The sequence below is a fragment of the Sorex araneus genome, chromosome 2 (genome assembly GCF_027595985.1).
Source record: "Sorex araneus isolate mSorAra2 chromosome 2, mSorAra2.pri, whole genome shotgun sequence".
Classification (NCBI taxonomy): Eukaryota; Metazoa; Chordata; class Mammalia; order Eulipotyphla; family Soricidae; genus Sorex; species Sorex araneus.
Window position 1 is genome coordinate 119,734,445 of NC_073303.1, and position 27,956 is coordinate 119,762,400.

General features: G+C 36.8%; 1 protein-coding gene across 2 annotated transcripts in view; it reads left to right on the top strand.

Moving 5' to 3' along the window:
- ANGPT1 (angiopoietin 1) overlaps positions 1–27,956 on the top strand; it is a 278,618-nt gene that overhangs the window by 124,053 nt on the left and 126,609 nt on the right. For both annotated transcript variants that reach the window (XM_004607673.2, XM_004607674.2), the window contains exon 2: positions 23,924–24,079. In XM_004607673.2, coding sequence (XP_004607730.1) covers positions 23,924–24,079 — 156 coding nt within the window. The remainder of the gene's footprint in view (positions 1–23,923; positions 24,080–27,956) is intronic.

Consider the following 27,956-nt stretch of genomic DNA (forward strand, 5'->3'; position numbering starts at 1 on the left):
CGAAGAATTGTTTCTCTTTTCTGAAGATTTTATTGTACTTATTTGGGAGACTTGGGGGCCATATTGAGTAATGCTTTGGTGTTGCCATCAACTCTGTTCTTAGGGGTCACTCCAGGATTGAATTCAGGGTGCTTGGATCAAACCAGGACCAGCCACAAGCAAGGCAAGTGATCTCCCTGGCCCCTACTAGAAGATGTTAAAGTCTTTCAACATATAACTTAAGTTTCATAAAGTGCACTTCATCCTCAGGATTAAGATATAATTTTAGATAAGTTTAATGTCCCACAGTCAAAACTTTATTACAAATGAAGCAAAAATTTTTTCCATACCAACATGATTATTAGAAGTAAATTCATTTTACATAGTTTATCATGTTTTATTTTTCATGTCAATTTATATACACCACAATCAGCTTTCAAAGTCTCTACCCATTGGATTCAGTATTTTTACCTTTTCTGTCTAAATTTTGGCACTCACCTATAATCAAGGAATATTTTAGTCCTAAAATATAAATAGATATTGCCAGTAACTTAGCAAATAAATGTTAGCTTTAAATAAACATTAGCTTCAGTTATTAAAATTACATTTGCTGGTGCTTAATTTAAAAGATTGGTGTTCATATTTACACACACTAGAAATAATATGTAAATATTATTAACAGGCTTTGCTATAATTAAACATGTTTCCATAAAAGAATCGGCAGCAGTTTTTCTTTTCTCCTTCATAATCTATTTTTTTTAATTTTATGTTTTTTAATTGAGACACCGTGAGAACAGTTACAGAACTTTCAGGATCAAGTCTCAGTCATACATCCCTTCACCAGTGCACATGATCCACCACTAAGAACCCCAGACACCCTCCCTCCCTCTCCCCCTCTGCCTGTGTGGCAGATGATTTTCAATTAACTCTCTCATTGCTATGATAACATTCAATTTTTGACCGAAAACTCACTATCATTATTTGGAGTTTTCCCCCAACAGTCAGACCTATCAGAATGACATCATTAGATCGTATGTTTTCTATTGTTGATAACAATAGGCATATGATGTTGCACAGTCATGAAATTGGCCGTCCAGTTTTGGAATTCTGGTATTAAGACCAGAGGTATTTCTGCCAGCAGCCGCTGAATTCCAATATTGGTTTGTGTGCCTCTGGTATCATGGCTGTTCAGGAGTTGGGGGAGCTGTTTGTGGGAAGCTGCTGGGGTCTCATTAGGGCAGGAAGCAGGACCGGTTCTGCCCCCCCCCCACATTGCGAGATTCCCCATGCGTCCCATCATTGCAAGCTCTTACCTCTCTGTCCAATTGGCACTAAATGGTGGTGGTCACCATGCTGCCAAAAGGGGAAAAGGATGAGGACAAAAACCCTTTCCCTCCCAGGGCTGCACAGGACTGTAGTTTAGTTCAAAGTCCACGAGTGGAGATGCCAGCAGCCTCTGGGTTTCTGTGCCTCTGGTATAATGGCCGCTCCGGGGTGGCGGATCTGTTCCTGAGCTTTTTCTTTAGATACCAGGAAAGGTCGCATGGCTGAGTAAGTGGCCATGTGGTTTGCAGAAATATCCCAGTCCCACAAACCAGAGCCATGTTAGTAGAAGCTCAGTGTCGCCAGGACTCCATCTGGAGAAGACTCTCGACAGCAGTTTTTAAAATAAAACATTCTAACAACAACAACAAAAAGGCAAAGATATACTAATTTAATGCACGCTGAGGAATAATGATAGGGACATCATAAAAGTTTTTATTTTCTGTGATTTAACCATTATTTCTACAAGAGCAAATAACTTTGCATGTACAGGAAAAACACTGCAATTCATAATGGATGATATTCTGGATTCAAATCTGAAACAAATGCTGCCGAGATGTTCCTGGCAGCATTTGTTGGTGTTGTGTGACATGACGGCATGCACAGTGCACATGTTGTGTGTATAGAACCAAGACTGCAGTGAAGTTGTGCATATAATATGGGCTGTGCTGCCAGAAACACCTCAGATTCATTATGCATTTTTTGAATGAATTTTTTGGTTGTTGCATATCCAGAAACCATCTACTGTTGCCACATTTTTCACAACCCTCATATTCAGCCATGAAACCCCATGTGAGGTCACAACCTATAGTTTAAGCTTTGGCCTAGAGTACGTTGTTTAACATAAAGGCCCGATAATAAATGGTCATATTTCAGAAATCATTCTTTTATTAGTATTCTTCTCTTTGTCCTTTAAAATTTTCAATTTGAATAGTATGGTAAGTTTCTACAGAAAGAAATACTGCTGTTAAAAGGTGCTATGCAATGCATGTATACAAAATGCGGTTGAGATAAAACCCTGCAAACTTGAAGTTGGAACCATTTGTATAAATTATCTATTGTTGTCTAACAAATGATGCCAACATTCAGTAGCTTAAAATAGTAAACATTTATCATGTCCCTTCATGTCTGAGAATCAGCTTAGCTGAATGGTTCTGGCATCAGGACCCTCATGAGGATGTAGTCAAGTTGTTGGCTGGACTACAGACTGAAGACCTGGCTGGTGTTCAAGCTCATTCACTTGACTGCTGGTGAGAGGTTTTAGTTCCTTACCATGTGAACCTATCTGTTCTCAGAGAGGTTCAGGAGATGCAGTGGGGGAGAAAGTCTTAGTTTCTTGGTGTCCATTATCAAAAGTGACATTCTGTCATGTTCTGTTGATCACACAGACAGGGTAGAATGCAGTTGGTAACTACAGAGAATTTGAATGCCAGGAGGAGACCGTCTTAGAGGCTGATGACATAAGTATGTTATTTTTAATTTAAGTATCTGCTAGAACCCGTCCTTGTGAAGTGTCTGAAGCAACAAAGATAAATTCTGCAATTGGTCACTTAAAATAAAGACAGGTTGTGTTAAAAAAAAACACACAAACATACCCATGAATTAAGAAGGATTACATTTAGTTTATAGTAACTGTGCTTGGTGATCTGTTTAAAAGAGACACTTAGATGCCAGTTTCTGTGTTGTACATAAGTAGCTTTTTGTGTTAATCAAGTCAGAATTCTTTCCAGTTTATCCAGGAATAATAAATTTTGGCTCTTTGGTGACATAAGCATAATTCAGAGTCTGAGTTAGACAGGAATGACTTCTCATTATTGTTATTCCATCTCTTGGCTACATAATCAGAGGCAAGTTCTCTGATGCCTCTTGGTCTCTAAAGTAGACTTACTAGCTCTTATCTTTAATAGTTGTTTTGAGGATTATACATTATGATGTAAGAAAACTAGTACATTATCTCACATTTAGTGAGGCTATAATAAATAGTAATTGTAAATTTAGTGTTTCAGAATTAGTTTTATATCACTAAAAACCAGTAAATGGGTTGAGCCTGTTTTCCATACATAAACTATAAAATGATTTGAGTCTACTTTTCTGGTAAAATGAAATAAAATTGAACAGTGTAGAAAACATCAATACCCTAGGGGATCAGAGTTACATGGGTTCCACTAACATGCCATTGGAGTAAATATGGTTTTGTGATGTTTGTGTTATTTACTTGTGCATGTGTTTATGTGTGTTGTTTTATATGTGTTCCTTGGTCAGATTAAAAACTATACCTCTCAACCAAATAAAACTATTATTCTCTTGGACCACATTTAAAATAATGAGAATATATAGATTAATTTACCAGTTAATTAATATACATTAATATATTAACTGGTAAGTTAATCTATATATTTTTTACATATGTGTTTTCTATTTAGGAGACCAGCCTGATTCTTTTCTAGGGATTGCATCTCTCTGACTGTTTTGTAAATTGGAATGTTTTAATGCCTTCTTACTGGAGAGTCTCTTCCTGTTTAGAATCCCATTTAAAGATGAAATCCCACTGTGCATAGTGCCGTGACCTTCCCGTGTTAAATCATTAGAGGCGCCCCAGGAAAGTACAAGGCTCATTACTTTGTGCCCAATAGCATGATGGCTGCAGATGCTTTATTAGTGAGCATCAGAAGAAGCTCAGGAATCTCAACAGACCTACCAATTTGGAGTCTTTTAGGAAGCAGAGTCCGCAAAGACTTTTTTGATTGTGTGATTAAATAAAGAAGTGCTAACCCCCTGAGGTTTATGAAATTCGAAACATTAAGTTGTCTTAATGGAGGTACTATTTCTCATGAGGAAAAGAATCTTTGAGCTTGCTAAATACCCAGCATAAATAAATGCTTTACCATATAAATAAATACATGTCTGTTATTTTGCCATCATAATATAATTTGACTTCAGGTTTTAAAGCTATTTATCATCAGTGATATGAAATATGTAGTGTTAAATCTATCAGTCATTCTGGAAAAATACTTGCAAGATTGTTGCCATCTAGGTCGTTGTGATGCTAAAAGTGGAATATTTTTGCAGTCAACAATTTGAATGATTGATTGTTTTTTCATTACTGGGGATCAAAGCCAGCACTTGTGAGACAAGTTTCTTACTACTGAACTATATCCCTCACCCAACAATTTATATTTTATCTTTTTTTGGTCAAGTGTTGAGCTATTATGTTTAAAATGGTAAAGAAGGGGGCTGGAGAGATAGCACAGCGGGTAGGGCGTTTGCCTTGCACGCGGCCGACCCGGGTTCAAATCCCAGCATCCCATATGGTCCCCTGAGCACGGCCAGGGGTAATTCCTGAGTGCAGAGCCAGGAGTGACCCCTGTGCATCGCCAGGTGTGACCCAAAAAGCAAAAAAAAAAAAAATAAAATGGTAAAGAAAAATAATAGTTTTTCCTCACCTATAATATTTCTTCAACAAAACACCCAAATGTTTCTATATATATATTACTTTGTTGATTATAATAAATGAGACAGGATGGATATAATTATAATGACAAATTCACTAATGAGAAACTTTGTCTCAGAAAAAAAATAAAAGATGATAAAATTTACTTGTCTGTTATGTAGAAGAAAATACAAAACAACAAATCACTCAGGTTTTCCGATGACACATTCTGGGAGCTCTCCTCAACACCATGCTAAAGATAGCCCTGTGCCTTGTAGGATTCCATCTGTTCAGGGGTGTTCACTCGACCTTTCTCCCATTTTGGAATACATCAGGTAGACTATATCAGTCATGTCAGTTCTTAATTTTTGAAATGAGAAATGAGAGCACACGTAGTGCACTGATATTCTTGGTGTCTATTAAGACATTCATAAAATGAGGGTTTAGACAACCCAGCAAATTCTAATTCTGTTCAGTGCTTTACTCTGCTTAGTGCTTTATTTCAACCATCTCTTTGGAGAAAATCACCTTAACTCTCCATTCTTTACTGGTGAAATAGTTGTTCGGACAAGAATTTTTCTGAATGCCTGAAAAGATGATGGTTTTCCAGCAAATTTACCTAATTTTTCATTATGACACATCTCATACTGTGGCATGAGAACCCTTAAAGTTACTTTAAGAAGTCAAGTGTATAAAAGATTACACAATTTCCTTAGATATATCATTGTTGAGCTTCAGAATTTTCTGGAAATAATAATGATAAAATTTAAATGTTCAAAAAGATTATGAATGTATGAATGCTGAGAGCAAATAGCCCCGGCTGTGACTGTACAGCAGACAGAAAGAAGCTGTGAAAGCACACACCTCCTACCAGTGATGTCTCTGCTTACTCACACTGAGTTAAGTGAGAAGAACCTTCTAGAATCTGCATCTGTGAACATATGGAATCCAAATGTCATGAACTTTATAGAATTGAAAATATATTTCACAATCTTGCAAGGGCTATTTCATTGTAACAGTTACCAGATTTAAGTGATAATTGTTTTTATACTTGTTATTTGCCTAGATAGAGATGAGGCAAGCACAGTATCTTCTAAATCTCTGTATTTCCAAGGGGCACATTAACAAAGAATACATATGTACTAGTTAGATGCTGAATGGACTACATTTGTCTCAAAAAATAAAGTATAGAAATGTATATATCATGTGAACATTCTTACACACCTTTGTGACATCTAATTCTTTGTTCTAATCTTAAACCCACTTGGTAAAATGTGGTATTTTAAAGATGAAAAATTTTGATTTTACTTTGTAATATATGGATCTGATTCAGTAGTCTGTAAATATATGTGCCTACAAAATTAATTTCTTTTTTTTTGAAGTTCTTTTTTTTAAATTTATATATTTTTAATTTTATCACCATGTGGAAAGTTACAGAGTTCTCAGGTTTATGTCTCAGTTGTACCGTATTCAAACACCATCCCTTCACCAGTGCCCATATTCCACCACCAAAATCCCCGGTATACCCCCGCCCCCCACCCCAACTGTATAACTAATGAATTTCACTTCATTTTCTCTTCACCTTGATTACGTTCCATATTTCAACACAAAACTCACTATTGTTGTGGGAGTTATACCCCCAAACAAGGTAACACCAATAAGGAAGCATTTGATAATTAGTTTTCCATTAAAAGATAGTATGTTTTCAGGTTTTAGAAAAGGTTGTGGCCGCGCGGCTCGGATGTGTCCCAGTCCCGAATCCTGGAGCCGTGTTAGTTGCTGCTCAGTGTCGGCAGGGCTCCATCTGGAGAAGGTGTGCTGGCGGCACCTCCTCCTTCCGGCTCCCCGGTGTTGCTGGCCCCAATTTGGGTCCGGAGCATTTTCCGGGCCGAGCTGCTCACCAGAATGCCTGCCGCTTCTCTGTTGATTGTGGCAAGATGGCGCCGAGGGTGGGTCGAGGGTGTGACTTCCGGCGGCCACTTGGAGTTTTGGGCTGGCGCCGCCCCACTCCAGTGCCCCCCCTGCGGCTCGGATGTGTTCCAGTCCCGAATCCTGGAGCCGTGTTAGTTGCTGCTCAGTGTCGCCAGGGCTCCATCTGGAGAAGGTGTGCAGGTGGCACCTCCTCCTTCCGGCTCCCCGGTGTTGCTGGCCCCAATATGGGTCCGGAGCATTTTCCGGCCGCGTTGCTCACCAGAATGCCTACCGCTTCTCCAAAATTAATTTCTGAGTACAGTGTTACTTTTAACAATGCAGTTTTTTGAGCAAAGGTTTTTGGTTCAGAAGTTTTAATTATTTATTTGCTTATTTGGTTTCGGGGGACAGCTCCTGACTTGTTGTGCTCAGGGGTGCTCTCAGTGGGACTGGGTACGAACTGGGGCTCTTGTACAGATGCATGTATTACAGTCTTTTGGTTTTTCTATAACCCCAGAAGTTTAAATGTCGATTTAATAAATGCCCTGCATATTTTAGTCACCTAAATAATATTTTATTTACCACAAAATACCTTTTGAAAGTAACTGAACTTTTGTAGGTAAACATTTTTAAAATAAGAATATTAGAATTCACTCTATGCGATTTCAGTGTGTTTGAATTATAAGATAAGTGCTTTCTTTTTTTTTTTTTGCAGAACATTTTAAAGGATTTTATTTTTTGTTTTTAAACAGACTTAGATGTCAGGTTGTGGAATGAACAATGGTCAGATGTTTTCTTTGAACAAAGGTCATATGCTTTCTTGCTTTCTTTCTTTTTTAATTTTTTTTTGCTTGCTTTCTTGATCAGAAAATCTATCATTGCTTAGCAACTGATTTAAAGTTTCCTAAGATAAGTGCTTTCTTGACATTTGTGTTTATTTGACAGGGGGATGGTTAGTCACCTGCCTGACTCATAATTAACAGACAAAACAAGCATGACACTAATCTGATATTAATCTTTATGCTATATGAAAATGTTATCTCTGTTTTGGGTCAATAAAAGAAAGAAAATACTAATACTTTTCAGCAGGGATAATTAATGAGGCCATAAATAGCATATCATCATAGAGCTGAAGAAAGAACAAGTCAGCTTGTCATATAAAATACTTCAACAACTGGGTTAAGAAATACTCAAAAAACCTGTTGCATATTCTTCATCATATAATCATCCTTCTATATTTGTAAGTGTGATAATGATGAAGTGGGCCTTCTTTCTTTGAAGCTTTATAAAGGGGGATCATAGCCATCAAAAATGATAGTTGAAGTCTTAATGTCATGTAAATTTTTTATTCCCTTTTTTCTCCTATTTAATGACAATTGAGATATTTGCCTCTTGAATTCAGGCAATTTACTCTAGTAGCCCAGAGGGCTGGGAATGTTATGTCAAAAGGTGTAAGAATTGTTCTGATTGGCTATCTAATGTGTCCTAGCTTAAGGCTTGAAACTGTACTTAAAAAATAATGTGCTGGTCAAACAAAGCACTTCAGATTTGGCCAGAAAATGCCTTTCCTATTTGTGATTCTCTTCTTAACCAAGGTGCTGAAGTGAAATGAAGTGAAAATTGAGAATGGACTTGGCATGAGAGGCATCTGGGCTTGAATACTGGTTTCAGAATTTTTTTTTTGTCACCAATTGATCACTCAATTCATTGGAACTTCTTTGAATTCATGTGTATTACATGGTAACAATACCTATTTTAAAGGATTGCTCTGAGAAATAGTTAAAGGAAGTAGAAGACTTTAGCTTGTTGGTAACACATAGGAAGGACCAAAGAAACAATGATGGTTAAAGACTTGACAAAACTCTTTCCCCCTCAGAAGAGACTACAGGACTACTATTCCTTTTTCTCTTTAACTATTTGCTTATTTGCTTGTTTTCCTTAATTCTCAGGAATCCAGGGGAACAGAACTAGAGGAGAAAAGCCAAGGGAATCATGTTTCTTGATCACAGCCATATTTTCCAGGTTTAATCTGATCAGGTTGCCACCAACTTGCCAGATGTTTAAAAGTTTCCCACTAACGGTGAATGCATTTTAAGTACATTTCTGTCTTTTTGTTCTTTATGGAATTTTTGAAATATAAAATTAAATCCTTTTCTTAAAAAAAGTGAAGAATACCAAGCCGTCTAAAGAGGAAAATAAAGTTCACCTGTATTCCCAACAGCTAGAGATAGGCTCTGTCCATAATTCAGAGTTTCTTTTCATTCCCCAATGCATACAAATGTGTATATGAATATACTTATCATAATTGAGAGCATGCTAAACATAATTTTGTATACTACTTATTAGGTTGAATAGAAAGGTTTTTTCTTTTGCTTTCATGTTTGTTTTTTTTTAAGTGATGAAAAACTGTTCTTTTTATCCCCTTTGTACTCTAAAATCTAGTCTACAGTGTCTGTTCAATGGGGGGACTGTGAAAGAAGTTGGAAGAGCTGTCTTTTTAATTCTGGTCAGAGTTATTTTAAAATCTTAATGTAGCAATTTACTTTTGAGGACAATTAAAGAATGAGTTTTTAGTTTTGGTAACTTCCTGGTTTACCCCCTCAAATCCCTAATTGCTCTCTCTGGGAAATAAGTATTTTCCAAAGATAAAAACAATCCATATTCATACAAAGTCTTGAGATATAGGTACAGATGGGGAAGATTCATCACAAAACTTTCTCTCTACTCCTTAGAGAAGCAACCTTGGGCTTTCTACAGGGCTGAGATAGTGTTTATTCCTTCTTGCTACAGAACAGGAACTCAGGGAAACAGTCTTATAGGATTTTCTTTTCACTGTTAGCCAGGCATCGAAGTACAATACTATTTTGTTAGCAGCTAAAGCTACTAAATTTAAGTATGGAACTTTAAAATAAACCTGTACTGCTAATATATCTAAGTTTCAAACCCATAATGCTGATTAAAATATGAGTCAAAGGAGCTGTATAGTAAATTAACATTTTAATCCTGAAAATATACTACATAATTACGACTAAGATTTTAAGGATCATCATTTTCTGGAATAGGGATAATGCCAGAAGGAGTACTGAGATGATCTACAGTTCCCCCAGATATAGTGATGAGTCTCTAAAATGGACTTTTTGCAGAATACTTCTGGAAATACATGTGATAATGGTAACAGATTTTTTTTAATAGTTACTTTTTCTTAGTTTCATACTCCAAAGGTCTATGGTTTATTCCTTGATACTGCTGTAATTGTAAGCAAATAAAAGAAAGATCATACCAAATCAAAGTAAACATAAAATTTAAAAATACTACAGAAGAAAGATAAATGCAGCAACTTTATGTCAAGAAAAGCAGCAGTATGGAAAGAGTATAGCTTAAAAAGCAGAATGTTTTTTAAGGAGTTGTGTTGCAATAAGGTTAAACTATTCAGTTTAACTTAATTTTTTTTCTTATTGAACCACAAGATAGAGTATTGCAAAGTTATTCATGATTATGTTTCAGTCATACTATGTTCCAGCATCTATTTCTCCAGCAGTGTAATTTCTCAGCACCCATGTCCCAAGTTTCCCTCCCACTGCTGCTACTCCCCACCTCAGCCTGACTGTATGGCAGACACCTCTCTTCTCCCTTTCCTTTCTTTCTCTATCTCATTTTAGACATTATGATTTGTGATAAAGATGCTGAAAAGTTATCATTTATATCCTTTTGCCTGCTTTCAATTCTCAGTTCTTGTCTAGAGTGATCATTTCCAACTAGTATTGTCATAATGGGCCCTACTCTATCTTAACTACCCTCCGTCTCCCTCACCATTGACCCACCATTGACCAATCTTCCTCACCCATTTTCTCTGGCCTTGGATATTAATTTCATACTGTTTTTTTTATATCCCACAAATAAATGAGGTCATTCTATATCTGTCCTTCTCCTTCTGAATCATTTCACTCAGCACGATACTTTCCAAGTTTATTCTATCATAGGCAAATTTCATGACCTCATTTTTCCGAACAGCTGTGTCATATTCCATTGTGTAGATGTGCCATAGTTTCTTTATCCATACATCTGTTCTCGGACACTCAGTTTGTTTCCAGATTCTGGCTATTGTGAACAGTGCTGCAATGAACATAGAAGTGCAGATCGTGGATCTGCTGTGTGTTTTTTTGACCCAGGGTATAGTCCCAGCACTGATATTGCTGGGTCAAATGGAGCTCAATTTCTAGTTTTTTGAGAAATGTCCATATTGTTTTCCAAAAAGCTGGACCATTCTGCATTCCCACCATCAATGAGTGAGGATCCCTTTTTTCCCGCATCCGCATCAGCACTAGTTCTTAGTCATTTATATGGCTTATACATTAGTCTCTGTGGCATGAGATGATATCTCATTGTTGTTTTGATTTGCATCTCCAGATTATCTATGTAGAGCATTTTTCATGTGCCTTTTTTTTTTCTTTTTGGGTCACACCCGGCGATGCACAGGGGTTACTCCTGGCTCTGCACTCAGGAAGTACTCCTGGCGGTGCTCAGGGGACCATATGGAATGCTGGGAATTGAACCGGGTTGGCCATGTGCAAGGCAAACGCCCTACCCATTGTGCTATCGCTTCAGCCCCCTTCATGTGCCTTTTGACCATTCAAATTTCTTTTTTGAGTAAGTTTCTGTTCATTTCTTCACCCCATATTTTGATGGGGTTGGGTATTATTTTCTTGTAATATTCTACCAGTGTCTTGTGTATCTTTGATATTGTAAGGTTGGACTTTAAATCTGATGCTGTGTAAACAGAAAAGAGTCAGTTGTGCTTTATCTCTCCCGCTGCCCCACCCCAGGGAGGTCAATGGTGATGGGAAGTAGAAGGAAGGAACGATGGCCAGGGTGGTTGGTCTCAGTTGCAGTTTATTCCATCCCATCTCTATTCTCCTCTGATTCTCCTCCTGCTTCTCTCTTCCTCCATGCTACTTCTTTCTCCTTCTCCATCTCTCATCATTCTCCTTCTGCCTCTCTCATTCTCATTCTCCTCCTGGCTCTGGATCTGGATCCCCCAGCCCACTCTTGCAGCCTAGTTAAATCCCAAAGCATGAGGGGTTGAGGCTTACACAGGCTTACACATAGGTGTGGTCACAATCCATATGGGTAAAGTTCTTTCCCTCAGGGGATACTGCTTCTAGGAAGATCCTCATACAGCAAGATGATCCGCCTAAGGGTAAAATACTATCTAGGAGTGTGTTTCTCCTTTCCTTAGTCCAACAAGCATTTAAACTTACATCTTAATTCTACTTCTTAATATTATTCATTTTGTATGGACACAGTAAGAGATACATTAAGCTTATAGAATTGCTCTCCTGGGGTCATCTCGATCTCAGACTACGTGCTCAGGCCAGGTTAGTTTTTCCTATCCCTAGCAGGGTCCTTTTTAACATTGTTACTCTTGGATAATGACATCATTTGTCCATGACCAAGCTCTCAACTTATAGTTGAGTATCGTGGCACTTTAGGCTGGCCCATTTCGATGCCAGGGTAGCTCACAGCTTGCCCTGGGTCCTTTCAGTCCCTTGTCGGGACCCTGCTTTTGGGGTGCTAGGAACTAAGGGCAACTGAGGCTTAAGTTGAGAAAGCAGATGCCCAGGAATGAATAATATTCAAAGCCAATTAAATCCCAAGTTACAAAAGCATAATATTAACGGTCTTCCCATGTCTATACAAAAAGAACATGACTTTAAAGTAAACTATTCAAAAGACCTAAGGAGAGGAGAAAGGCCATATTTCACTCATACATATAAAATCATAGATTTCTGAGGAATCTGACCTTATAAGTTAACAAAGTCTGATTAGGGGGAAAAGGTGATAGACCAGTTGGGGAAGAGAGCATAGAGAGGAGTTTACACATAAACACAGTGGAGTGGAAGTGCCTCAGGAGCACTGTGATAAACCTAACCTTCCTGTGGCAAGGGGAGCAGGACATACCAATGTTGTCCTAAAATGTTTAGAGCTATATTCTGATAAACACAGAGGAATGGAGGTGCTTCAGGAGCACTGTGATGGGTATTGCCAGATAAACCTAAACTCTTTGTGGCAAAGGAGAAAGGACAAACCAATGATACCCTACATGATACCTTACAATTTCATATGCTATAGCAAAGTAAAGTGCTGAGAGTTTTCTTCCTAGTAATGGTATACATGAAAATAACAATGAAATACCTTAACTATTAAGGTTTTTGAAAGTCTTTAGATTGTATGATCTCTACTTCTATGTTTTATTTAATGCAGGCTGTTTGCTTTCAAAGGTGTACATCAGTAGTGTCTTCTTTGCATCATTATTTTGAAAGGAGAAAAAATATATAGTTTGCAGAATATGTTAAAATTATCCTGTGGAGAACCTCCTTTACACTTTCAAAACCCCAGTGGCCAGCCTTTTTCTGTTGCAGTAGTCTGTAGTTCAGATGTCAAGGATTTCTTTTATAAATTAACCAGAATGTGTTCTTTGTAGTATAAAAGGCTTAAATTTCATTCCAGATTAGCAAGAAACTAAAACACAATCACTAAAAGATGTTTGTACTTTTCTGTTAAAAAATGGTGTTTTAAGAAAACCATTATTTCAGTGATATTAAAATAGCATGTTTAAATATATGATAAATATATATTTAAAAATTCTGAATTTAGGAAAATTATCTTTTAGTTGGTAGGCAGAAGATTTAAGCTGTCCATGACTGTTCATTATCAGGTATTATTTTTGTTATTGAATTTAATACATCACTCAAAAGCAAATTGTGCACTATTTTAAATAGTGTATTAATCAAAGAAACTACTGTGAGATGAATAGAAATACAAAGTACAAGTGTAGAACCTAAATTCCCTGGTTGGGAGTATGAGAATGCATTATAATGTGTTATATATGTGTTAGAATATATATATATATATGTATGTATATGCATCTGCGTGTAAATATACACAAGTGAGATAAATGGATATGCACTTAAAGGTATTATTCAACAAGTGAAGCTCAGTGTTCTGGAAAAATATGGTTAGGAGCAAAGCAACCTCTTCCTGAGTCATGTGAATGCCTAGATCTCACATTAAAAATACAGTGACATGCTTTTGCCCTATGTGTGTGGCCCAATGGCTTTCTCTTGCACCTGACTGATTTGTAGTTTGATTTCCTGAATAGCACATCCTATGATGTGCCAGGAAAATTACTTAATCTAAACTAGCATAACTCTTTCCATAATGTCACTACCCTCCTGACATCTTTTTAAATATTTAATTGTATTTATTCATTTGTTTTTGGTTCTGGGGCCACACTTGGCAGTACTTCGAGTTTTTTGCTCAACTGTGCTCTTGGAAGTGCTTGGAAAACCACTTGTAGCTCTGGGGACTGAAACCAGGTCTGCTGCATGCAAGGCATGGGTCTTACCTGCTCTATTATCTCTTTGGGCCCCTGACTTTTTTACCCCTCATCTACCCGGTTTCCAGACTGTATGGTGGTATACTGAGGCAGACCATCCTGTCAGGTTCATGTGGTACTACTTCTGGGAAGTGTTAATTCCCTCATTTAGAGAATTCTTCCTTTATTTTTTTCCAGTCTAGCAAGGAGACAGGCAGCACATTTAAACCTTCATTCAAGGATTTGTCACATACTTGGATTATAAGCAGTATTGATTTATATCAAGTTTTACTCATTCTTTTACTTTTATTATTTTGACCACAGAGTGACACACTAGATTTTAGGTTTTTTGCTGCATTTAACTCAAAGAATTATCCATATTAAAATTTATTGTACAGGAAAGCTTGGAAGATACAGTTTAATAAGATGGAATTGAGTGGTCAAATAAGTTAGAATGTTTCCCCCCAGACCAATCCTCTTCCATGACATTTATGTTGGTCCCCATGACATTCAGAAAGGGTGCCATCAGCAGTGGGTACTCTGAAACTTTATGCTTGACTAGATTGAGCCCACAGTTTGAGACTCGTAATATTTTTCTGCTCAAATTTGTTCAGCCTTACATGTATTATAAAAATACTGTTGAGAATTTACTGTATTTACTGATAGTGATTTACACAGAATTTACTGATAGTGATTTGCACAGATTGACACCAAGTTAAGCAAGACATTGCTTGTCCTCAGAGGCAAGTGATACACTGGGATCCAGGGCAATCTTTCTTTTTTCTTTTAAAGGCATGCAATGCTCTAGAAGTATGAAAGAAGGGTGTTGCAAAAAGCTGTAATGGAACATTTCCTTGACGAGGAAGAGGCATAGTTTTCGAAACCAAACCTACCTTAAAAAAAGGGACTTAGAGGTGGAAAAGGTGAAAAAGGGTTGTTGTAATAAACAATGTCATATGTAAAGGCATGGAGATTGATCTAATATATGTTTAAAATATAAAAATAATTTGTCATCTTTAGTTTATTGTATGTGTATATAGTGGAAGAAAACTGAGTGCAAACCATAGAGTTGCTCTGTGCTGTTTTTAAAAAGTAAGTTTGTCTCAGTAAACGGTCTGTGAAAGAGGTTAAGGTGTAGTGACAAGAAGCAAATCTGTGTTTTACATGGACCCTCATCTTGTATTGTGTATTATGGATTAGGGAAAATTAGCATGGAATGAGGACATCAGTTAGGAGTTCATCACAACATAAAGAATTTTTTAAATGATCTAAATAAGTGCTAATGAGGATAAAGAAATGTATAAGGATAAAGGAAATATGTGAAAGGGAGCAGGGCAAAACAATCTGATGCTGATTAAATGTTGAAAATGAAGGCAGAGGATAGATAAAATGACTCCCAGTAGTCTGGATGAATAGAGAGAATAGTGGTGTTAAGTATTTATGCAAAAAACAGGAAGAAAGCCATGTTTGATTGGAACAAACACTATAAATATGCTTTAGGCAGAGTGATGCCTGAGAATTAATACCTGTTAGACTGATCAAGGTATTTGTGTTTTTCATTTTTCCTAGCTGACATTTAGGATATGTATTGAATATTTTATAGACATTTCTTCATTTATCCATATGTTAGTTTTTTATAAGTAAAAATTTAAATCTTCCAAAGTCCTCTACTTTATTGTGGAAGATATAAATGAAGTAACTTGGGAGGTTTAAGAGACATTAGAAAAAGTTAATCTAGTCTTTCATTTTAAAGATACCGACCTGAAGCCCAAATTGCTTAAGTGATTTCCCCTAGTTCACAGAGTAAACCAATAATAGTACCTGGATTAAAATCTGGATAAACCAACTCCTAGCTGAATGTATTTTTTAATGAGCCATATGTCTTTAAAAAAGGTAAAAGGGGAAAATTAAGCAGGAACATAAATGTTTTTAAGGCTTCTTGACTGACTCCTTCTTTGTATGAGAAGGTGTGTACCAAGGAGAGGTGCCAGGGTAGTAAAATATATTTTGGCATAAGAAACATCTCATTTTGTTTATATGGAAGGAGAATGACTTTACTGGAGCCTGACCCAACTCTGTGGTGCTATATATGACTGTGACAACTTTTCAGCACCACAAAAATGTGGTCTTGTGAGTCCTCATTAAGGGAAAGCAGTTTAGAAGAATTTACTCATATAGGATTTTCTCTGTTGCTCTTATTAGGTTAGCCTCTCTAGGCAACTCATTGATGGTATTGTTACCGGTTCTTTGGAGATGATATAACAATAACCCTCCCTCTCACTTTTTGAATGTCCATAGCTGAGAGATTTTCTCTACTAAGCAGATATAAGAATCTTACAGGAAGAATGTAGTCAGAGGTAGACTCCATCCAATTATTTACCAACTCTGTTGAAATTACCCATTATAAATGTCTAGTTTTTAGAAGAATCAAATCTTTGCACTCTTAGTACATGGAACCAGATTAATTTCATAGGATGTATTAATCACATGTTCACATGTTTGTTAGCTCTCAGTCAACATGATGTACAAAGTATAGTTAGCTTGAACTGTTTTGGACTGGTTTTTGATGCCTTTTGAATGATACTAAGGAAGAATAAGACTGGGATGAAACAGAGGGCTTATTAAGTCAATGATATTTTGAGGGATTGCTAGTGATGGAAGATGTGTGCTGAGAGTAGACTAAGGACCAAACACGAAGGCCTCTCAGTGTCTGTATTGACAACCATGATGAGAGAAAGAAGGAAGTAGAGAGAGAAGAGTAAGAAGGAAGGTGCCTGCCACAGAGGCAGGGGATAGGATGGGGTGGGGTGGCAGGAGGGATACTGGAGACATTCGTGATGGAAAATGCGCACTGGTGGAGGGATGGGTGTTCAACCATTGTATGACTGAAACTCATTTATGAAAGCTTTGTAACTGTATCTCATGGTGATTCAATAAAAAGAAAAAGAAACTGAGGGCTTATAATTAAGGAGCAACAGTGGAGAGTGGTGCTGGAACATGAGAAAGCACAGAAAGCAAAAGCAAGACCCCTAGGTCTTATGGAGCATGAATTGGTGTTGTGAAAGGGAAACTTCAGATCTTAAGTAAAGCAAATATCAGGAAATAAGGAACTGGAAAATAAATGGGTTCTTGATCAGGGACATCAGCATCCATTGTGTTTGGCTCAGTCTGCCAGTGAGCCAACACCTTTCAACTCTTAAGTCTCATTTTCCCACAGACTGAGCAGTTACAACCCAGCACCTGACATTAGTTAGCTGTTCCACCTTGCTTTCTATGATCTCTCTGAGTCTCAATCACTATGTCTATAAAATGAGATCCTGGGACTCATAATTCTTAATGTTTCTTCCAGCCCATGTATTCTAATGGTTTTCTTTCTTCCATAAATAGTAAGTGGTCCTTCACACACCAGAATGAGAAGTGAAACTCATGTCATGCATATCAGTAGAGAAACTGTTTCAAATACCAATTGTTTAGATCTCTTGTTTTACAAAGACAATTTCATATCTTCATTGGACAAAAGAAACTGAATATGGGGAGATCTAATAATATAAATCTCTGCAAATAATATATGTAGCCTCAGCCATCTTTTTAATACAGCTGCATTCTCAATATTACCACTGATTTATGAAACAATGATATTAGATAAAACCATCAACATTTAAGGCATTTTTTGAATTGTTTTACCTTTTTATTACTTTTCCATATTTACCCTTTTACTTTATTTCATGGTTGTTTTGCCATAACTGAGTAATACCATATGCACCAACATTCAATGAGAGTCCAGTTAATCTACAACATATTTTAAGTGAACAATGCCTTTGTCGATTTTTATAGGGCTTAAAATGTTATTTTCTTAAGAATTACATGGAGAAATTCTATTCTTTGTGCTTTAAGATATGCTCTCATTTAAGAGATCCCTTGAAGTGATCTCTTGAAGTGAAATGATAGAGAATGCATTTCACATGCAAGACATGTCATAATCTCACACAGATTTCTGGTTCTCGTGAACATGGATAGACAAGAATTTTGAGGGCCATTATTGGAGAGGAGAGCTGCCCTAAGGAAAGCTCTCTCAAAATGTCATTTATAGTGGGAAATGATAGTTTAATTCTTTACTAGTCTCTAGGCAAAAGACGCAGGCAAGTGATTTAGTGTTAGCAAAAAATGGCTTATAATATTGTCTTCTTAAAAAATATTCCTTGTCTGTGTAATACTGCTACTTGTCATGCAGTTGACTATATATTTACTTTCCTACCAACTACAATATTTTCCAGGATATTCTATAAATCAACATAAATCAACATGAACACAAATAAAACACAGAAATTTATCTTTGAACAAGCTTTACCTCCTCCGTTTGTAACCTTCATTTTTCCTGTAAGAATATTGTGTGTTACTGAATTTTGTTTAGCATTGGTAGTCACATGCTTATGCTCAGTGCATAGTGCATGGCTATGTTTAAAATGGATCACAACCAATATGGCCATTTACCATCTTGCAAAGAGATAGACCAGCTCGACTACCAACTCACTGTGTGATCTCAGACAATTTAATTAGCCTCACTGAAACTGTTTCCTTATCAGTGAAAGGAAGGAAAATAATACAGTTTCTGAACTGTTGTAAAAAGTCAGTGAGCTGCATTTTTGTAAAGCCTAGCATACAACTAGCCTTAGTCCTTAGTAGTTTTAATGTGCTGTTGCTGTTCTTATTCCCTTTTACATGTTACAATCATATATATGAAACAGAATAGTTGGAAGAGAGCAACATTATAATTTATATGCTAAGGAAAAAATTTGAAACTGATGAAAGAATTTTTAATGACCTGTTGCATTAAAAGGTGCTGGCAAACTAAACTTTCTGCATACCTAGCTGTAGGGCCTCTCACCCTCTCCCCTCACCTCAAATTAATTTGGCCTCCACTATAGGGAAGCAGGGTGAAACTGTAACAATGTAATAAGGCACATTTTTGTCAGAAGATTAACTTAAAGAATTCTGAATGAGCTGGCCAAAATGTAATCAAATAACTAGCCAACTGATCCCAAAACAGAGCAGTTTCTACAACTCTTGTGTTAGAAGAGCATTAAAAGATAGATTTGGATCTTTTTTTTTTTTCTAAATCTACCAAGCTACCTGAGGTCTTTGACCTTCCCTTTTCTAAAACCATAAAATTAAGTCAGTATTTCCTTTGAATTGTGAATATAAAGATTGGGTCAGACTATATTTCTGAAAGCTCTGCAGATACTAAATCACATTAAAAATGTAGTTTTATTTCTTAGCTTGAAAAGCATCATTCATTATTGATAATCTGATTGCAAATCACATCCTACTTCCTCTTGCTTGGCTTTTGTTGATGTTTTATAAAATTCAAGTCATATTGAGTGTGGCAACATAACCAAATAATTTTGTGACTCAGGTTGTGAACCTCCTACTTCATAGTTCTTCAGCACTGGTTTAAGCTTCAAATTCACTTCTTAAATTTCATAAAATATTAAACTTTGAGTTAGTCATCCTATTCTGTAAAGATATTTTTTAAACCAGCAGGGAATATATGAAGACAATCAAATTTGTTCCAAATCTTTGCTGAATGCAGCTGATACGGCACATCAAGATTGATTTCATAGTTATACATATACGGAGGAATGTTTAGAGATAAGATGAAAGTACTCCTCCTTATTAATCACACATTGTATGTTTGACTTCTGCCTCCCTCCTCAGTCTTTAAATCAACTACATCTGGTTTTTGCTACTTAAGTGTGCCATTACCTTTTGCATTAAAAGCCATGTACCGTTGGTGAAAGCAGCCTCGTTTGATTAAAAAATAATTAACTAGACTTATATTCATGTTACAAATCATGGCAGCTGAAATAAGAATTTTAGTGTTTGTTGGAAACCTACCTTATTTCTACAACCAGGTCAGTAGTATTGGGAGATCTGTGATGAAGACTGGTATAAGAGCAGCTATTGTGACTTTGTGTTACAGTTACATTAGCAGTTAAAAAAGGCATAATAATATAGAATAATGGATCTATCAGAGGATCTATCAGAGGATCACAGAATAGCTGACACTTGAGGCCCTTGCCCTGTGCCTCCTGTCCTCCATAGGTGACAAGGATACCTGTTTATTCTCATGCTCAGAGCAAATAAACTTCTTTGAACTCACTACCACTAACTTCATAAACTGGTGTATGTCTACCAATAGATCCATATTGGATCTGACTGGCTAGTGAATTAACTCTAAGGAAGTGAATCTACATAGGAAATAAAATTTTCATTTTGTATTTCTTAGTAAACTGTGTGTGTTTGGGGGGGTGTTTATCAGTGTGCAGATTGTTACAACATGCCAGTCGACCAAAAGCTTACATTTGGTAGACTGGGAACACCTGTAAAGACGATTAGAGGCTGCCCCCAAAACCCCAAAAAGCCTCCGCCCTCTTGGAGAGCCTGGAAAGCTGTCTGTGGCATACTCGATATGCCAAAAACAGTAACAACGATGGTCTTCATTCCCCTGACCCTGAAAGAACCCCCAATACACCATTGGGCTACACTGCACCCAACAGGGACGAATGGGGACATTACTGGCTCCCGCTCGAACAAATCGATGAACAATGGTATGACAGTGACAGTGATACAATGAGAGTAAGCAGGAAATTTGACATCATGATGAAGTTGATTGTTTAATCCACTGCTACTGAAGGAAATTCTCAGCAAGAAGCTTGATCTTGAAGGCAGTAAAATCATTAATTTTATTAAGAAAATCTGTATATGTGATGTTGACATAAACACATCTAGCTGTACATATTGATGTACTAAGTTAAACTGTGCATAGTTAGCATCATGATTTGCATTCTGGCACAGTTCTGCATGTTATGACAGATGATTCATAAACTATCCTCATTCTAAGAATCACATTTTGACAAGCATTGGTATTTGCATCAGAATTGAATTGGAAACTGAAAAATACTTAGATCCCTAAAACATGTCTTTGAAATTTCGGGCCCAGAGTTCTTGTGTGTTGGACCAACGTCTGCATTTTTATTATGTTTTCCATGTAGTTTTGATGAATACACAAGGTTTGGGACCTAAGAAGTAAAATGCATAGAGTAAGTAATGGAGAAGTAGTGAAAAGTAGTAAAAGAAATAGTGAAAAAGATCACGGCATTTATGCTGGGACAGAGAGGGGGAACTGGGTTCTGGTTTATTCTGGAGGAAGTTAACAGGGATTTTCTAAGCTTCTATAGTCTCACCTATGAAGCAAAGTAATAATACCTACCACAGAGAGTTGTTATGAGATTTAAGTGTATTATAAAAGGAATGCACTTAACAGTGCCTGCTATGTAAGCCATGGATGTTAGTTGTAAATGGCAAGTTTCATTTCCATTGCAGGACATACCTACCATTTTAAAAAAGATACAAGTTCATAAGCTGCACAGATGAGCTAGGAGCATACTGTCATGACTTGCACGTCTGAAGTGTCCTATGCTATTATATCCATCAGATGTTTTCAGTTTTAATCTCTTTTGTTGTATGTATTAGAAAACAATGTGACTGAGATAAAATAGAAAAAATACAATGGACTGCTCCACGGTTGATTATTAGATCACATAATTTGCAATTGAGTAGTTAGGGCATATCAGGTGCACTAAGGTATCCTCCTACACATACTACCCACCTGCTCCTCTCCCCTCTCTCAACTTCCTCTTCTCCTCTCATTTTTCTCTCATCTGTTACCCACTTTTCTGAGCCAGCCTTAGTCTTACGTGGCTCCAGTTTTGTTTATTCGTTTATTGACTCACCAATAGTGACTAAGTCATTCATACTGAATCTCAGGCAAACAATGTTTCAACACCCCTCCCTTCACCAGTGTCAATCCATCAATGTCTCCCAGTTTCCCTTCCACCTTCCTACCTGCCTCTGTGGCAGACACTTTAATCCTTTTCTTCCTTTTATTATAGCAAAATGTGACTTCAACCTTACTGTTGTCACAAGCTTTCTGATAATCACAAGGTGAAAGATTTTATTTTTTGATAGATAATGGGCCAAACTTCCAGACCAAGACTTAATTTATTCACATTATCTTTCTGTTCTTTGACAACTTTTCTCTAAGTAAGAATACAACATTCTGGTTTCTCAGATTCAAACATGTGCTGACAAATGACGCTAACATGGAACAATTCCACCCAAAGCATTTGTTCTAAAGTCGATAGAGATAAATTTCCAAAAGAAAGTTGGGGTATTTTAGAAGGAAAGGCAAAACTTACCAGGCAGACTCTAAAACAACAGACATCTGATACTCTGATCTACCTCATTTCCCCTACTCCTCCATTGTTGTTTATGTCAGTTCAGTTGGAATATTGCCAGAATTTGACCCAGAAACCCTCTTACAATGATTTTACACACATTTATTTTAATCCATCATCAGTTTGGTTTATGATAAAATTGTTATGGGTTGAATTATTCCTACTACTGCTAATTTGGAAATAAATAATAAAGGGGAGATAATTTATATTGACAAAGAAAATGTCAGAATGTATTTATAATGATGTGAGTTGGATTATCCTCTTTCATTTCTCTAGCTTTGGGAAGACTCGTGTTTGATAAATAGAAATAAGCAAGAGATGGTGTTAGAACATAAGCTGCCAAAGTTTCACATAGGGGAATTTTGGTTTTTAGACTCTATTTATTACAATGTTAATAATGTTACTGTGGATTATAAAGTAGTGAATATATTATGCTTCACTAAATCAGTGAAAATCACGTAGCTGTTAATGACTTGGAACTCAGTTTATAAAGCAGGACTTGGCAGAGGTAGCAAGTGGCTAAGAGTGTTGGTATGAAAGTTAAGGACTTCAGCACTCAAATCCAAGTCTGGCTGCTTTTGTGGTGTGTGGCCTTGGACATGATTTCTCTGGGATGCAATTTCCCCATATGTGTAATTGGGTAATAAAATGTAGTCACCACGCAGTGGGGTGGGGAGTGGGGGGGGATGCAAAAAAAGGAGTAAGTATATTGACAGGAAGGGGGCAGACTTCTTCTGAATTTGTCAAGTAGCACATATGTTTGGTTTTATTCACTAGTGCCTGACAAGCTCCCTTGCTGTGAAGCACTTAAAAATTCTTCTTTGTCCTGATAATACCATTTATTGACAACTATAGTGTTCTTTCAGATGGCACTAAATGGACAAGACACTACTGCAGGTGAGAGGCCCAGAGCCCCTTTTATGGACATACATTCAGTGCCAAATTTGAAGCTTTCTGGGAACCATAAGAGCGGTGATGATTAGCTCAGGCTCTGTAACGCGTTTTATAATGCTGCCCTCTGTACTTTCATATTCCCTTAGGCTTGGTTTTGGACAGCTACCTTTTCGCACTCCTTGTCACCCATTTCCCTGTCCCAGGAAAGACTTTGAGGTGATACTCTTGAAGTATGAGGCAGAATTTTTACTCGGAGATGAGTAGTCAATCAGATATACTGAAAAGACTATAGACATTTAAGATTTAGATTGAAATTATACAGTTAACTCTCCTGCTCTTTTTCTGGCTGACCCAGGGCTCATCATTGGTCTCCCGATTCTGTCTCTTCATTTATATATATAAAAAATAAACAGTATAGACAGTCTGATTAACTCACATCTTTGCTGTGAGGGTTAAAGGAGATGATGGAAGTGCAAATTCACATTATTGCAATTATGTATATATGTAATTATTTGTATGTATTAGGGATTTGTTGCTAACTGGATTCTTGTGTGCACTGCTGCTTTTCCCCCAAATCCCAGGGATGCCGAGGATCCTTGCCAGATGGCTGATTTGCCAGCTGTGTCTTGTTTGGTCATTGTAAATATTAGAGTGCGCTAGCGGAGCGGCTTTGCTTATTATAATGTAGTATGTTTTCTTCTTTATCTCTTACAGATTGAGAACTACATTGTGGAAAATATGAAGTCGGAAATGGCCCAAATACAGCAGAATGCAGTTCAGAACCACACGGCCACCATGCTTGAAATAGGAACCAGCCTCCTCTCTCAGACTGCAGAGCAAACCAGAAAGCTGACAGATGTTGAGACCCAGGTACACCCCGGCTCCCTCATCAACCAACTCCTTACCTGGAACTTTGTGTTTTGGGGTATTTTGGGTTTTGTTTTGGTTTTTGGTTATTCCATAAACACAGCATATTTCAGCACTGAGACTGGGGAAACGTACATTTTTTTGTTTTGTTTATTGGTAATAACAATGACTGCCTAACAGGCTATGCATGTTTCTTTTGATTTAATGAGCCAGTCTATTTAGTTTTCTATGTGTTTGCAAACACACGGCTGGCAAGGGACTTAATCAGTATTTAAGTTCAAATAAACACTACAGCTACTAACTGTGATATGATACGTGTCAAACAAAATAACTGCTTAGGTTGGAGTGGTTCCTTTGATGTATATAGTGGTTCGAGTTCATAGTGATACATACAGTGGTTTTGTGAACTCAGTGGACAGGATGGGAAAACCTCATATGAAATCTTAGGAATGAATAATTTTTTTTAAAGAATCTACAATGATTTCGTAATGAGAAGTCACCTGAAAATTCTTCATATATTAATATGTATGCATATGCAGTTTTGCCCTACCATGGACAGTGCCATAATTATTTGTGTATAATTGTGCTTATTATACATAAGCGTGTATAAAAATTATACTCCCTAATCCTCACTGCCTACCACTACAGTTGGCAAATATATAAAGTGGTAACCAAACAATTATCAGCATTGCTTTTGAACTATGGCCATGGCTTTTCTAGATAGCATTCTATTGGGGTTGGGTTTTGACTTTGGGGGTGTAGTTAAGTGGTGCTGGTGGGATTACATATGGCTTGGTGCTTGGGGATCACTACTAGGGATGCTTGAGGAAACATGTAGTGCTGGGAATGGAACCCAGCCTCCTATATGCAGAGTATGTGCTCCAGACCATTGAGCTATCTCCCTACCAGTAATGATTAGGCTAAAGTATATGTTAAAAGAAAACTGGGGCACTAGGGAAAGGTTTTAATAGAGATATAATGAAAGATTTTGATTGGTTGTGGCTTAAGTGGTTGCCTTATTTGGAAAAAACAGCTGGTTGATAATGATTGTTGTTACTGACTTTTATTTCCTTGGGAATTTGAGGGCATTGACTCTGGCTTAGGACTTGTTTGCTTATATAAGATACCACAGCATCAGAGCCACCCCAGTCCAAAGATCTCTTTATTTAACTACTCGAGCCATAGAAATTCAAAACTGAGGTGTAGAAGTATTTTATTTTATTTTATTGTGTTAATGGCCTCACAGATCATATACTGACATTTAAAGACAACAGGGATAATTTCTTTGGTTATAGAGTATTTTATATTACATAAGAAACTTTACCACATACTTCTTTGTGGTACTATTTAGAACAGACTAGAGTTCCCAAAGTATGAATGATTTTCTCACTTTGACTGAGTGAGTAATCAAGTCTGTGACTCACAGTATGTAGGACTCATTTCTTTCCTTTTCTGTTCCTTGTGATTGGCAGTACTAATCACTGTATCACTGTCACTGTCATCCCATTGCTCATCGATTTGCTCGAGCAGGCACCAGTAAAGTCTCCAGTGTGAGACTTGTTGTTACTGATTTTTTTTGGCATAATCAAATATGCCACAGGTAGCTTGCCAGGCTCTGCCATGTGGGTCAAATACTTCCAGGCTCTCCGAGAGGGACAGAAGAATTGAACCCAGATCAGCCATGTGAAAGGCAAATGCCCTACCCGCTGTGCTATCGCTCCACCCTGACAGTACTAATAAGTAATTGAATATGAGCTTAAATGTTCATTGTATGTCGCAAAAATCCATATAGGATTCGGAAAATATGTTCTGCAGCATATTGCCATCAGATAACTATGGGGGATAGGGAAAGGAAATTAATATAACTAAAGGGATAAGACTTTATATAGTAATTTATCATCACACTAAGGAATTTTAGTGATTTATAAATAGTGGCTTCTTGTACAAGTGATGTGAACATATTTTTCTTTTTCTCTTAAGAACAGAATGCTAATAATCTCCTACACATCATTCTCATCTGCTCTTCACTGAAACACACATCATTCTACTTGACTAAATATTTGAAAGTTTTATGCATTTCTGTTATAAGTTGTCAGACATATATGAGAGCTTTGTATTTTCCATTTGTCCCTAATATCCTGAGTTGTTTTATTTTTCATTCTCTTCCAATTTAGAAATTGGTATTGTAGAGAAATTACTCCCATTATTAGTCTCTAAGTGGTTAAAATGCACATTGTATAAGATTTTAAAAGATAACATGTTCTATATGTTTAGAGCCAAAGGTATGTAATATGTGAAAAATAGCTCTGAAATTTTACAGACTAATCTTCAATCCTATATGGAATACTGAAAACTAGCTATTAAGGTCCAAAAGAGGTTTATTTGATGAATTAAGAGTAATTTTAAGATAGCTAAAAACCTAGCAGATCTCTCAAAATTCAAATAATTCAATAGAACTCCAAGTGACAGGGATATAGACAAGAAAACAATGACTTGAACCACAAAACAAAAATACGGGACTGGATAGATAGTACAGTGGTTAGGGTACTGGATTTGCACACAGTCAACACAGGTTTGCTGCTCAGCCCTGAGCACAGCTGTGTGCCCTCCAAAAATACAGAAATAAAAATTTACACTAACAAAAAAAGACTATTCTACTCCTTTCTTCCCCGGCCTATGATAACAGAAGCAGTGACACATTTTCATTTTTTCATTTTCATGTTTTGTATTTGCATCTGTGATTCTCCAAAGCACTTGAATGTACATCCAATGAGGTACAACCCTACAATTCATGTTTGTACATTGACTTAACTTTTCAAGAATGCTTAAGTTCTGAATCATGACTAAATTAAGTTTTAAAAATGAATCCTGAATCTCACCTTCATCCTATACCCTATTTTCTTATATAATTAGCGTATTTTGTTTTTGGGTTATTTTGCTTTGTTTTGGGGCCACACCTGGAGATGCTCAGAGCTTACTTCTGTCTCTGTGCTCAGAAGTAAAAGAACTTATGATGTTCCAGGGATCAAATCTGGGCCAGATCAAATGTGTGCAAGGCAAGAAGTGCTGTACTTACTGTACTATCTTTCCAGCCTCATAATTAGCATATTTAAACCAACAGATAATTTTGTGCTGTGCAAATCATTCCGTGCATTTCCTTTGGGACTTACCTGCTGTACTGCTTTTCCAAAAACTGACTCTTTTATCCAGTTATTTTAATAAATTATGCCTTCAATTTGTAATATTTTGTAGTGCTCTTTCACGTGATAATGCTATAAAGTTAAGCAACACTGCTTTCTAGTTCTCTCTGTACTCCTGAACTGCTAGACTTGAACTTAAAAAAAGAGTTAGAATATTGGTTTTACTGAAATGATGTCTTTAAAATATTGTGCTCAATAAGCATAATGATCAAGAGACAGATAGTGAATACTTGTAAATAACTGCTGATAATGGAGGTTAGAATCAGAAACTAACACCATGTCCTTAGTCTCACTTGCAATATTTTTCTCCCTCTTTCCACGTATGCAGTGAAAAGATTAGTCTCAGGCACTATTCATGGCCCTTCATGTAGTATGAGTCTGAATTCTTTCCTCAGTGCAGTTTTGATTAGAGATGAACTAGTAGACTAACCGCATTAAAATTAATTTCTGATAATCTTTGCTTGACTCTGTTCTAAGATATTATATGTGTGTGTTAGTTATTGGCTTATATTTTAAAGCCCTTGGGGTAGATTTTGTTACTATCCCTTGTCTATAGATATTGAAATGGAAACAAAGTGGTAGAACTAGTCAAGTAAATGAATTAATAAATATTGGAGCAAGTCCTTGGACTAAGTGGTCCAGCACCAGGGTCTACATGCTTAGCCCACTCTGGCTCTTTT